Genomic DNA, 12,500 nt, shown 5'->3' on the forward strand with positions numbered 1-12,500 from the left:
GCACTAAACTCCAGGTAGCTGCCTCCAGAATGTCCTTTGCTGGGACTCCTCGGAGGAAGGCTGCTGAGGTTGCTGTAGCCCTGGTAGAGTGAGACCTAATACTAGCAGGCACTGCTTTCCCATGGTACGAGTAGCAAAAGCGGATGCAATGTGCTAGCCATTTGGAGATGGTCTGTTTTGAAATAGCCTTTCCTTCTGAGCCTGGTGCATAGGATACAAGTAGTTGGTCAGATTTTCTGAAGGCCTTTGTCTTGTCCAAATAGTAATGTAACTGTCTGTGAATGTCCAAGGAGTGAAGGAGTCTCTCTCCTTTATTCTGTGGGTTTGGATAAAAGGTGGGCAAGTGTATGGTCTGATTGAGAACCACACTGGATACTACCTTAGGCATGAAGAAAGGGTTGGTGCGTAAGGATACTCTGTCCTGATGGAAAATGATGAAAGGTTCCACTGCCGTAAGTGCCTGCAGTTCTGAGACTCTGCGTGCTGAGGTGATAGCCAGTAGCAGGGCTGTTTTCCATGACAAGTATTGAAGCTCTGCTGAAAAGGCTGGTTCGAAAGGAGGAAGTGTTAACTTTTCCAGAACAAAATTCAGGTCCCAAGTAGGAGTTGGTGGTTTTCGGGGGGGGGTCTTATATTTTTTACCCCTCTGAGAAACTGCCTTAGCAAAGGATGAGAGAAAATGGGAGGAATCGTATCATATTGAGTTGAAATGGCTGAAGCATGGATCTTTATGGATGAGAAAGAAAGGCCTTTGTGTAGCATCTCTGTTAGATATTGGAGTATGTGTGGAATATTTGGGATGCCAGGATTTAGGCTTCTGGCCTGGTTCCATACACAAAATCTTTTCCATTTGCCTGAGTAAGTTTTTCTGGTGCTGGGCCTCCTGGCCTCCAAGATGACATTCTGGACGTCCTTTGACAGAAGTGCTGTTTGATAATTTAAGGTATTTTCCATGCAGCTAGATTTACGGTCCTTAGCTGACTGTGAAGGATCTGATAGTTTTGTTGGGTTAACAGCAGAGGGAATTGAGGTAAGATCCATGGAGGGCTGTGAGTCAGGTTTCGTAGTAGTGGGTACCAGTGTTGACGTGGCCAGTCCGGAGAAATGAGGATCATCTGTGGTCTCTCTGATCTGGCTTTCAGTAATACCTGGGTCAGTAGGGGCAGAGGTGGGAAGGCGTAAACTGACAATGCTGCCCAACTGAACGATAGGGCATCCACTTTCCAGGCCAGGGGATGATACGTCCTTGTGCAAAATTTTTGTAGCTGACAATTGTTGGTCGAGGCAAACAGATCTATGTCTGGAGGTCCCCACCTTTGAGTTATCATTGAGAATACTTGTGGGTGTAGTCTCCACTCGTGAGGGTCTGTCAAATTTCTGCTTAAGTTGTCTGCCAAAATGTTTTCTTTTCCTGGCAGGAATTGCGCTTGCAGTTGTACTTGGTAAGTTAATGCTGTGTTCCACAAGTCCACTGCCTGTCTGCATAGTGGATAGGAGTGGGTTCCTCCTTGTTTATGTACCACATAACTGTGGTGTTGTCTGTCCTTATTAGAAGTTGTCCTGGATGCAAGAGGTCCTTGAAGGCTGTTAGTGCATTTTTTACAGCTAGCATCTCCTTTTGATTGATGTGTAATTGCCTTTGGTTTGCAGACCATTTGCCCTGTATGCATTGTCCTGCCATGTGTCCACCCCAGGCGTAATCTGATGAATCTGTTGTCAAGGTCTGATTTGCTGGAGGTGAGACAAAAGGAAAGCCCTTGTTTGCTTGGCATGCTTGAGCCCACCATAGAAATTATTTTTGAAGACAGGGAATGAGAGTTATACTTGCTTCGAGGCTGTGTCTGTGTTGGGACCATACACTTTTTAGGTACCATTGTAGTTTTCTCATATGCAGCCTTGCGTGTGCAATTAGTTGAATGCAGGATGCCATGTACCCCAATGCCTGCAGGAATTTCCTTGCAGTGAGCTGGGTAGAAGTTGCCATTTCTTTGAAGTACTGAGCCAGTTGTGTTTGTTTGTCTGGCATGAGGTAAGCCATCTGGGCCGTTGTATTCAAGCTGGCACCCAGGAAAATTATTTCTTGTGAGAGTATTAGTTTTGACTTCTTTTTGTTTACTGTGTACCCTAGGCAACTTAGCAACTTTGTTACAAATGCCAGATGTTGTAGTAGGATGTCTTTCCTGTCAGCTTGGATCAGGCAGTCAGTCCAGATATGGATAAATTTGTATTCCTCGCTGTCTGCAGTATGCAATTACTGATGCCAGGCATTTCGTGAATACTCTGGGCACAGTAGATAAGCCAAAGGGCAATGCAGAGAATTGATAATGCGTTGTGCCTGCCAAAAATTTGAGGTATCTTCTGCAATCTTGTCTGATAGGGACATGCAGGTATGCCTCTTGGAGGTCCAACGTTACCAGCCAAGACTCCTTGCCCAGCATGGGAAGAAGCTGCTGTAGTGTGAGCATTTTGAATTTGGGAATGTTCAGGTACGTGTTTAGAATTGAAAGGTCTAAGATGGGTCTCCAGGCTTTGTCCTTTCTTGGTACTAGAAACAGTCTTGAATAAAATCCTTGACCTTGCTCTTTTGCAGGTACCTTTTGAATTGCTTTCATGTTCATGACAGCTGAAATTTGCTTTTGTGCCTCTGCCCATTGATTTGTTGGAAGATTTGGCATGCCTCTCATCCGTGGTAAAGTTTGAAAATGAAATCTGTAGCCTCGGGTAATAATATCCAGAACCCATTTGTCCTTTGTTATGATGTGTCAATTGTCTGGAAAAAGAGACAGTTTTCCTCCTAGAGGTGCTGCCTGGGCAATTTTGCTTGGCAGGCGAAGAGGAAAGTCATTGTGATTGTTTTCTGAAGGGCTGAGATCTGTCGTCTTCCCCACTTTGAGTTGTTGTTTGCCATTGTCTAGGCCTGAAGGTGCCTTGTATCTGGCCTCTGCCCCTAGGGCATCTGTACCTGCCCCTTTGGGGTCTGTCTGAAGCAGGAAAGGACCAGTTTTTTGATGGCCAGTTTCTGCTGAAGCGAGGAGGTTGTACCTGTAAAAAATCTTTAACTGTCTGCATTGATTTTGCCTTTTCTTCCATTTTTTTTAAAACTTCCTCTGCTTTGACACCAAATAATGCATCATTTTGCAGTGGAGCATCCAGTAACTTTGTTTTGACATGTTCTGGCAAGGTCTGCTCTTTTAGCCAAGCATGTCTACGTATTACAGACCCTGTGACTGCTGCTCTACATGAGGCCTCTAAGGAATCAAAACCACACTGCAAGGTATGTTTTCCCACTTGTTCTGCTGCATGCAACAAATCTTGCATCCCCCTGAAATCTAGTTGATCTGTTTGAGGGGTCATTTTCTGTTTTAACTGATTTAGCAAGTACTGCTGGTATTTAATGATGTGGAATTGGCAGTTTAATGCCCTCATGGCCAGAGTGGCAGAGGTATACACTTTTTTCCCCCAACTTTCTAATGCCCTGGAATCCCTTTCCGCAGGCAATGGATTCTTAGCAGTAGAGGCTTTAACTCCTTTGGGCCCCTGGGAAATGGTTTCTGGGTCTGCAACAGGGCTTTTATATAAAAACTTGTGAGAGTCAGGGACTCGATAGTATCTGTCTGGTTTTGGTGGTGCTGGAGGTAAGGAATCTGGATTTAGACTGGATTCAGTGTAGACATCATCCAGAATGTCTAAAACAGGAGGGATGGCTGGGGGTCTATGCTGTGGTAGAAGAAACAACTCACGTAGCCTTTTCTTGGAGTCAGAGTAATCTTGTCCTTCCCAGTGGAAATGCTCTCTCATGGTGTGCAGGGTTTCCCCAAAAGAGAAGTCTTCAGGGGGGGGAAACAGAGGGAATAGACTCCTCAGCATCTGAGTCTTCATAGAGAGGGAAGGGGTAATCCTGTTCCTCTGAGTCTGCTGAGGAAATGGATTCCTGGTCAGAAGGAGGTAAATCTTCCTCCAGTCTAGGCCTTTTGTCAGGAGGGGGATGGGAACCTCTGATAAGGGTAATCAGGTCCTCCGCCATTTTGAGCATCTGTTTTTTAGGCACAGGAGGCCTGTGTGGGAATCTGTGGACTCGGTTTCTTAACCTTTGGAAGTTTAACGTAAGACTTAATGGAGAGAGTCGGTTTAAAGACACCTTCTGAAACCGAAGGCCTGTCCATAGTCTGTGGATCGCCGTCAGGGCTGGCGTCCGCGAGTTGAGTAGGAGCCGACTCCAGTGACCCAGTAGATTCTGACTGAGAGGTAGTCGTATTTTCTAAATCCGCGGTAGTCAAGGGCTGCGTAGGCGCCTCACTGAATACCAGAGATCCGGCGACAGGCCTAACCGAGACCACGGTATCTGGTCTAGGTCTAGGCTGCCTGTCTTTGTCTTTGCGTTTTTTAAAAATAGCGGTAGTCGGAGGTTCCGACAACATAATGTAGTTGAATTTTCTGCCAAAATAATGTCGGGCGGTATCAGCCCGACGCTTAATAGTGCGTTTATTGAACCTAGCGCAAAACCGACAACCAGAAACGTTGTGGTCTGGGCCTAGGCAAGGAATACAATAAGAATGAAAATCCTTATGAGGTATTTGCTTCCCACAAGAAATACAATTATTAATTATTAACTTTGTCTGACATCGGTCTGAGGCAAGAAAAGTTTCCCCAACGGGGTACTTAGCTTTATCGAAGACTTTGGCTGAAATTCTATTCGGAAATCTCAGGAGCTGGCCGATCGGCACTTGCGAACTGCTTCTGCTTCGGGCACCGAGCGGCAAGAAAGACTGAAGAAAATGGAGTTGGCTGCCTCTTTTATACCCCTGCCGCACTGACGTCAGGGAAGAAGCGACGACAACCGACGCCGGACCAAGGCTTTGGAATTCAGGCCGACCGCGGGACCGCCTGACGGCAGGATAACCCAAGTGTGATGACTGCAGCAGCATAGCACGATGATCAAATGTGTTTTTTAACTAAAACTCCACACACAATACAAAGTTGTGGAAGAAGGGAGGATTAGGGATAAAAATAGACATGCATGTTTAGAGATAGATGAAAAAGCTATAGGAGCATCAAGAAAAGGATGAGAAAGTTAGTACAGAAAATGCGTTAGTAAGAGAAAAAGAAGAGACTTGGGTTAAAGGCTAAAAAAATACCATAAGGAGGAGGAGAGATAATATTTATATATTGGGCAAGATTCAAAATTACTTACTTTCAGCATACATGATATACTCCACTGGAAGCTTGCCCTGATTACTTCATTGTAAGGCCCATCTATAATGCAGGCTTACATTGGGGGCTAGATTTCAAGAGACCTGCTGACAGTGTAAATAACTTTCTCCAGTGTCACTTACACAAAAGACGTGCTCTCAGTGTAAGTGACACTGGAGAAAGCTATTTACACTGTCAGCAGGTCTTTTGAAATCTAGCCTATCAATGTCAGGAGTATAAAGAACACCTGTCATTGATAAGTAATGCTGAATGATGTCAAACTTTATGATTGTACATTGTAAGTTTGATGGGTATTAGGTTTATATATCAAAATACAGACAGCAATTTCATGTAATATGGGGAGGGGTACTATGGACATTGGAAAATTAATTTTCTGGGGCTGCAATACTTGTGAAACAAAATTCTGGATGTTATAAGTAATGCCCGAAAAATGTATGCCCTGAGTGTTAGATAAAGAAACTACAAAAAACCAGAGAAACAATGGTATACGACGAAAGGTAGGGAGTATAAGCATGTACTGAAGAAGTCTGTAACTTACAAAAAATGGAAATATTTATGATCAGAGAAAGGAAGATATTCAAAATGAACAGAGAAACAATGGTATACGACGAAAGGTAGGGAGTATAAGCATGTACTGAAGAAGTCTGTAACTTACAAAAAAATGGAAATATTTATGATCAGAGAAAGGAAGATATTCAAAATGAACAGAGAAACAATGGTATACGACAAAAGGTAGGGAGTATAAGCATGTACTGAAGAAGTCTGTAACTTACAAAAAATGGAAATATTTATGATCAGAGAAAGGAAGATATTCAAAATGAACAGAGAAACAATGGTATCTGACGAAAGGTAGGGAGTATAAGCATGTACTGAAGAAGTCTGTAACTTACAAAAAATGGAAATATTTATGATCAGAGAAAGGAAGATATTCAAAATGAACAGAGAAACAATGGTATACGACGAAAGGTAGGGAGTATAAGCATGTACTGAAGAAGTCTGTAACTTACAAAAAATGGAAATATTTATGATCAGAGAAAGGAAGATATTCAAAATGAACAGAGAAACAATGGTATCTGACGAAGGTAGGGAGTATAAGCATGTACTGAAGAAGTCTGTAACTTACAAAAAATGGAAATATTTATGATCAGAGAAAGGAAGATATTCAAAATGAACAGAGAAACAATGAGAGCCAATTTGGAACACAGTTAGAAAATTAGAGCTGAATGCATCCTTAGGGAACAAAATTTAAGAATGGACAGCTTTCATAATGGGAAGGGTGTGGTATGACCAAGAAACTGTAAACATAGTTACAGATTATGTTACGCACAGCTAAACAACATATTCAGGAATGTGAGGAGTAAAGAAGATATAGATAACATGCATTACAGAGAAAGGAAATTGTAACAGAGGAGTTACGTGTATTATTGAATGCTAATGTACGATTATGTAAGAAAATATGAAAATGGATATGATTTTTAAACGTGAATGACAGATGGGGATGAATATTTTGTAGAAGTATTAAATTAAAGATTTGAGGAAGGGGTAAAGATGAAAGGATAGTTCACATCATTATTAGACCAATATGTAATAAAGACGAAAAAGAAAAGCTGAAACCGTAGACCTTTAGCTTTATGCAATATAGATGACAAATTAACAATTAATATTATGCAAGAGAAAATATGTAGAATATTAGTTATTATGGAAGAAAAAAACATTCCAAATACAGGTAATGAATGTTAAAGAAATGCTATTCTTCATAACAGAGAAGTTATGGATAGAATTACGAGGGGAAACGAAAGAAGGCAAATTGTTAACCTATAACAGAGCAAAAGCGTTTGATTATGTGCAGTTTAGACAGATATGAAAGATATTTCAGCAGAACAGTTTAGTACAAATGCTGAAAGACTTATGTAAAGCAAGACAGCTTATGTCATGGACAATACAGTTAGTAAATGGATGGTCTGGAGAAAAATCAAACATGGAAAGAGATATTTTAATGGTGTTCACTGAGGTCACTAATATTAAGATTAGTAATGAATGCAGCAGTAAGTAGATATAAGAAAAATAGATGGATGGTAATCAAATTATAACATGTTCTATGTACTCTAAAATGAGCCTTTATATTCAGGCAGAGCTGCTTATGTACTGTTTTACATAGGACTTACAAGTTAACAACTATGGATGTATAACTGTACCTGTAACTTGTCTAAGTCTCCTTAGTGCAGAAGAAGGTCTTCTCATATCTGCCAGGAACTTATACAAGTCTTCATCACTCAGACGATCTCCTTCCTAAAAAACAATAAAATAATCACAATAAGGCAGTTAACAGACTTACATTTAAATAATACTGCGCCATTTTTAAACAAGAGCCCCTGGCCTGTGAACAGAACCCTGGATATACACTGCCAAGCTTCTGCTAGCATTAAAAACAGTGACATGCATGGACAAAATAAAGGGAATGGCTCAAGTGGCTGAAGAAGCACTGCATAGCACATCTCAGGATCTCAAAGTTCAAATCTTACAACAGCCACCAGGACAAGTATGGAACTCACAAAGAGAAACCGGCTACATACGGGACTTTTTACAAAGCACATCTGACATGCATTACATTTCTATGGATGCTCCCTGGTCCCTTAGATAAATAATCATGTCCTTTGTTCCCTTTTTTTCTTCTAGTGTAAGGCAGAGGACAGCATCATGTAAGAATAGTGATTATAAAGGACTACTACTAGTCCACAATTAAAAATATGCAAAAATATCACAAATAATATAGAAGTTAAAGTAGAAAACTTATTTTCCTCCCATTACAAAGTCTTCCAATTATCGAGAAACTGTACAGTGACGCTCAAGCTGTACAAACCTGTGGGTTTCCTCAGAAAACAAACATACCCAGCCTTTCCCATGCTCCCCCTGCTACAGCACACTGACAAGAAACAAGTTAGCCAGCCCTAAATAATGTGCTAACTTTCAAACTTAGGCAGTGCAGTATATAAACAGCACAAGCTAGAATACCACGGCAGAAAAACTTTGATTTGTAAACATCTAAATTAAGGTAACTCGCAGAAAACTGGGATTCAAAATGCAGTGGTACACTTCTAATTTATGCTCAAACACTGTGGTCATTTGAAATCAATGCAACTAAATAAACAAACACTCAAATAATATGTTACTTCATAAGGTAGAACCATCATGGCAGTTATACTGCACATATGATCTGCAGAGAAAGTTATGATTTAGAAAATAAAAATAAAAAAAGTATCCAACTCTTAATGCAGTAAATTAAAGAATGTTCAAATCTGAAGCCATCCACTATTAACATTATGGTGCTGAGAAAATAAAAGATTTTACGCAGAAATGCTGTAGCGTTTTGCCCCAACACATACAGACCCAGACTTTTTTTTTCCCTTAACATGTGAAAAGGCAGTAATCCCTGGTAAACTGATGTAGTCTTAAACATGTCAAGACTAGACAGGTAACAAGTAAAGGTCAAAAGGAACAATGAAACAAGCAAGTCAAGAAAAACTAGTGAAAAAAACCTGCAATACTTCTGCTCCATTTCATGAGTATGTCGCATATGACATGAATTCAATCACACACATGAACAGTGAATGCCCACCTGTTTGAAGAAGTTGGGTACTGTCAACGTTGCAGGCCTGAAGCTAGTGAAGTTGCACATCTCGTCTCCCACACTCATGCGTTCATACTGCTTCCTCTTCTTCTCATTCCAAGTTCCCTTTCGATCTTGATGCAAAAGTTAAAAAAGCAACCATTAGAAGCATTTACTTCAAGAAACTAAAGATAAAAGTTACCACAGAGAATTAAAACCAGGAAACATGCTGTGAGTTTATATGCACCCACAAATATCAAAGCTGTAAGCAGATACTCTGCACTACTATTCTCCACAAAGCAAGGAAATTAAAACAAAGAAAACCAGTACAAATGTCCAGCCTCACGAATATGATCACTAACTCACTACAAAATGCTTAACGGGAAGTAAGCAGTGTGCTGGTTTATTTTTATATTTAAATCATATATTTTCTCTTCTTAGCATTAAGTAAAGGGCAGCAAATGAATTTTAAGAATCCTCAAAAAATGGAACTTGATGGCCAAGAATAAACAACTGCCTATCACCCTTCCCGGTACAAGACAGCATCACAACTAAGTCACAAAGGCACACTCCATCTGAAGAAACAGAGTACTTATTTTCATTCAGTCTAATAATCTGTCACTTTAATCTGTCTATAACTCTGTAGGCTTGTTTCATTTGGATAACCAGAACTGTGGCTATCTGTCTATAACTCTGTAGGCTTGTTTCATTTGGATAACCAGAACTGTGGCTAAAAAGGGTCTTTAATCTAACCCAAACAGCATGTGTTCAAATAAACAAACTTTTAACTGTCATGGCAAATATTCCCCACTTTCTTCAAGCAACTGGTAAAGGTACGCTACTCTTTTCTCCACTAGCTGACACTGGGCCTAACGTTATGCTACAGCATTCTCCCAATGGGAAGGAGAGGAAAGTAAAGCAAAACAAAAACGAAAAGTCAGTTACTCACCATAACAATAGATCCATGTTGTCTGATTATTGTCTGGTTGAACCATGGGCTTTCGGATATGACCTTGGCAAAGACTCTGAAGTTCCTCAGTTACAGGGCACTGATTCTTTCCCTACCCATAATTCCCTCCACCCCCCTTAGTACCTTAGATCTAGTATGCCCCTATAAAATAAGCTACAGCAATTATATTCAAGACTAGACCCAGTACACCGGTAAAGGGTAAGCTATGAAGACATTCAGTTAGACCTGCTCACAGAGAGGACATCCCAGAGAACTAACTGGTCAGCAGAAGCCCATTTGTATAATTTTGGAAGGAGACAGGAAGGTGGTTGAACCAGATGAAGATCAGACACAAGGACCTATCTTTATGCTGAATATATATCTTTCATATACAAAGTTGTCTATTTTTGTCCGATTCAACCATGGGACAGATTCCCAAGCTGTTACAGCTGGGTGGTATCAAGGAAGAACATTCCTGAGAGTGCTAGAACCAAAGGAAGAGCATGATCTGGACTGGACATCCAGTTTACTGTCAGAAACAAAAGTGTGAACTTTTGACCAAGTTGCTGAAGTACAAATCATCAAAAGGTAGTCTACTAGAAAAGGCTGTTGATGTGGTCATTGCCCTTGTGGAATGAGCCTTCGGTTTAGATTGTACAGGCAAACCCTTTTATTGTAGACAAAAGAAATGCAGTCCGATAATCTGGTAAGAGTAAACTTAGCAACTGCTTTGCCTAATTTAAGTCTCAAGAAAGCAACAAACAACTGATCAGACTTTTTGAACTGCTTAGTCTTATGAAGACAAAACCTAAGTTGACGATGAAAATCCAGCAAATGTAAAATGTATTCACCTTTGTTTGAGAATTTGGTGAAAAAGAATGGTAGATTGGTAGATTCACTGACTGATCTAGAACAGTCTTGGATGCCACTTTAGGAAGACAAAATGACTTTGTTCTCAATGAAACTCCATTTTTATGAAGTACCACACAGGGAGGCTTGCAAGACCAGAGCTTTCATCTATGAGATCCACCTGGGTAACCATAAAAGCCAAGAGAAAAATTGTCTTACAAGAGAAAAACTTCAAATTAACTGATGCCACTGGCTTAAAAGGTGGTTGAGTCAATGCCTGTAGCATGACAGTAATATCTCAGGGAGGTACTGGATCTCTGACAGGTGGTCGTAGGAGAAATGTTCCCCCTCAAAAAGGCCTTATAGACTCAAGGAAGCTATAGAGCTGTCATTCTGCCTTATGTAGAAACTTGAGATACTGGCCATTTGCACTTTGACAAAGGAATAACTAAAATCGCTGTGGAAAAGTTCAGACAAGAATTCTTAAAGGAGAGGAACAGGAGCAGAAAAAGATTTAAACCTTTTTTGACATAGCCTAAATGGAAAGTCTCTTCCATTTGCTAGGGTAGGTCTTAGTGGATTGTTTTTGAGATGCTGGTATGATCTGATCAACTGAAGTGGGCAGCCTGGCATCTCTGGCTAAGGTTAGAAACTGGGGGAACCAAGCAGTTAACTTCATGGATTTCTAGTCCAGAGGACTGGTGTGTTAATAGGCTTGGATAATGATTCAGCATCCACAAGAGATGTACTAGTAGAATCCACAAGTAAGGAAACCCATGTTTCATGGGGACAGAAGGGAGTGATAGCCTTGCTCATTTTTGCTTTCTGCATGAATTTGTTCACTGATGGCAATTGGGGAAGGCATAAAGGAGACCCAGAGAGCTAACTATGGACTACAGCATCCCTTTGTGACTATCCCGGGAGAGGGAACAGGACAAAGTAGCTGCTGCACTTGTTCATGTAGGATGCAAACAGATAGCAGCAAGGTTGACTCCAGCGATGAAAAATCAAGGTTGTTACAGTTAGGTTGTGGGACCACTCCTGAGGGATTAAAATAGTTCTGGTCAATATGTCCGCCATGTCTCTCTTGCTATCAGGGCATGGTGAGAAGACATCGGCCATTGTCAATTATCATGGCTTCTCAACAAAAAACATGCTGTCTGATTATACAGAAATCATACCCTTGGAGAGGACATCTTGGAATGCCTGCAATGCTAGCAGTACTGCCTCCAACATAACTGATATGAAGACTGACCTGTGTGTGTGACCAAGTACCTTGGACGGTCTTCCCTTTGAAATGCTCCCTCATACTACAAGGGATGCATCTGTGATTGCTATAGCCACAGAAGTAGCCATCTGGAATGAATGTGCTTCTGTCAATGAAGAAGACATCAACCAGGAGATTTGTTGTCTGCAGACTTGAGTGACACAAATTTCTGTACGTAATGGATGAATGTTTGGGGACCATTGTACGGCTACAGTTCACTGATGTACTCTCATGTAAAATCTGGCTAGCGCAGGACTGTTGAAGCCATTAGACCAAAGATGTGAAGAATTAGTCTTGTCAATGTAGAAGGGTGACATAGTACTTGGGTGGCTGGGAGGTGTAGGGAAAGCAATCTGTAGTAGGGAAGTTTGGTGATCTGCAAACTTGAATCTAGATGATAAACTATCTGTTGAGTCTGATGAATTTTGGTTAGGTTAATTGTGATCCCTAGATCTTGCATCAGAGCAAAAGGTCCAAATGATTCAATAACAGGGAGTTGGAGGTAGCAGTTAGGAACCAATTGACAGATACAGGAAAACGTGGATCCCTAGCAGGCAAAGATGCACTGCTACCACTGCCATTACATTGGAAATACCATGGGGGTGTGGCAAGACCGA

The 12,500-nt window shown here is 41.0% G+C and overlaps 1 protein-coding gene across 8 annotated transcripts in view; it reads right to left on the minus strand.

Annotated features, from left to right (window-relative positions):
* DOCK6 (dedicator of cytokinesis 6) overlaps positions 1-12,500 on the minus strand; it is a 2,991,519-nt gene that overhangs the window by 1,682,464 nt on the left and 1,296,555 nt on the right. For all 8 annotated transcript variants that reach the window (XM_044084603.1, XM_044084600.1, XM_044084599.1 and 5 more), the window contains exons 12-13: positions 8,828-8,952; positions 7,407-7,500 (exon numbers count right to left, since the gene is read on the minus strand). In XM_044084603.1, the coding sequence (XP_043940538.1) occupies positions 7,407-7,500; positions 8,828-8,952 (219 nt within the window). The remainder of the gene's footprint in view (positions 1-7,406; positions 7,501-8,827; positions 8,953-12,500) is intronic.

This window comes from Protopterus annectens, chromosome 9.part0, assembly GCF_019279795.1.
Source record: "Protopterus annectens isolate FY-2018-M chromosome 9.part0, PAN1.0, whole genome shotgun sequence".
Classification (NCBI taxonomy): domain Eukaryota; kingdom Metazoa; phylum Chordata; order Ceratodontiformes; family Protopteridae; genus Protopterus; species Protopterus annectens.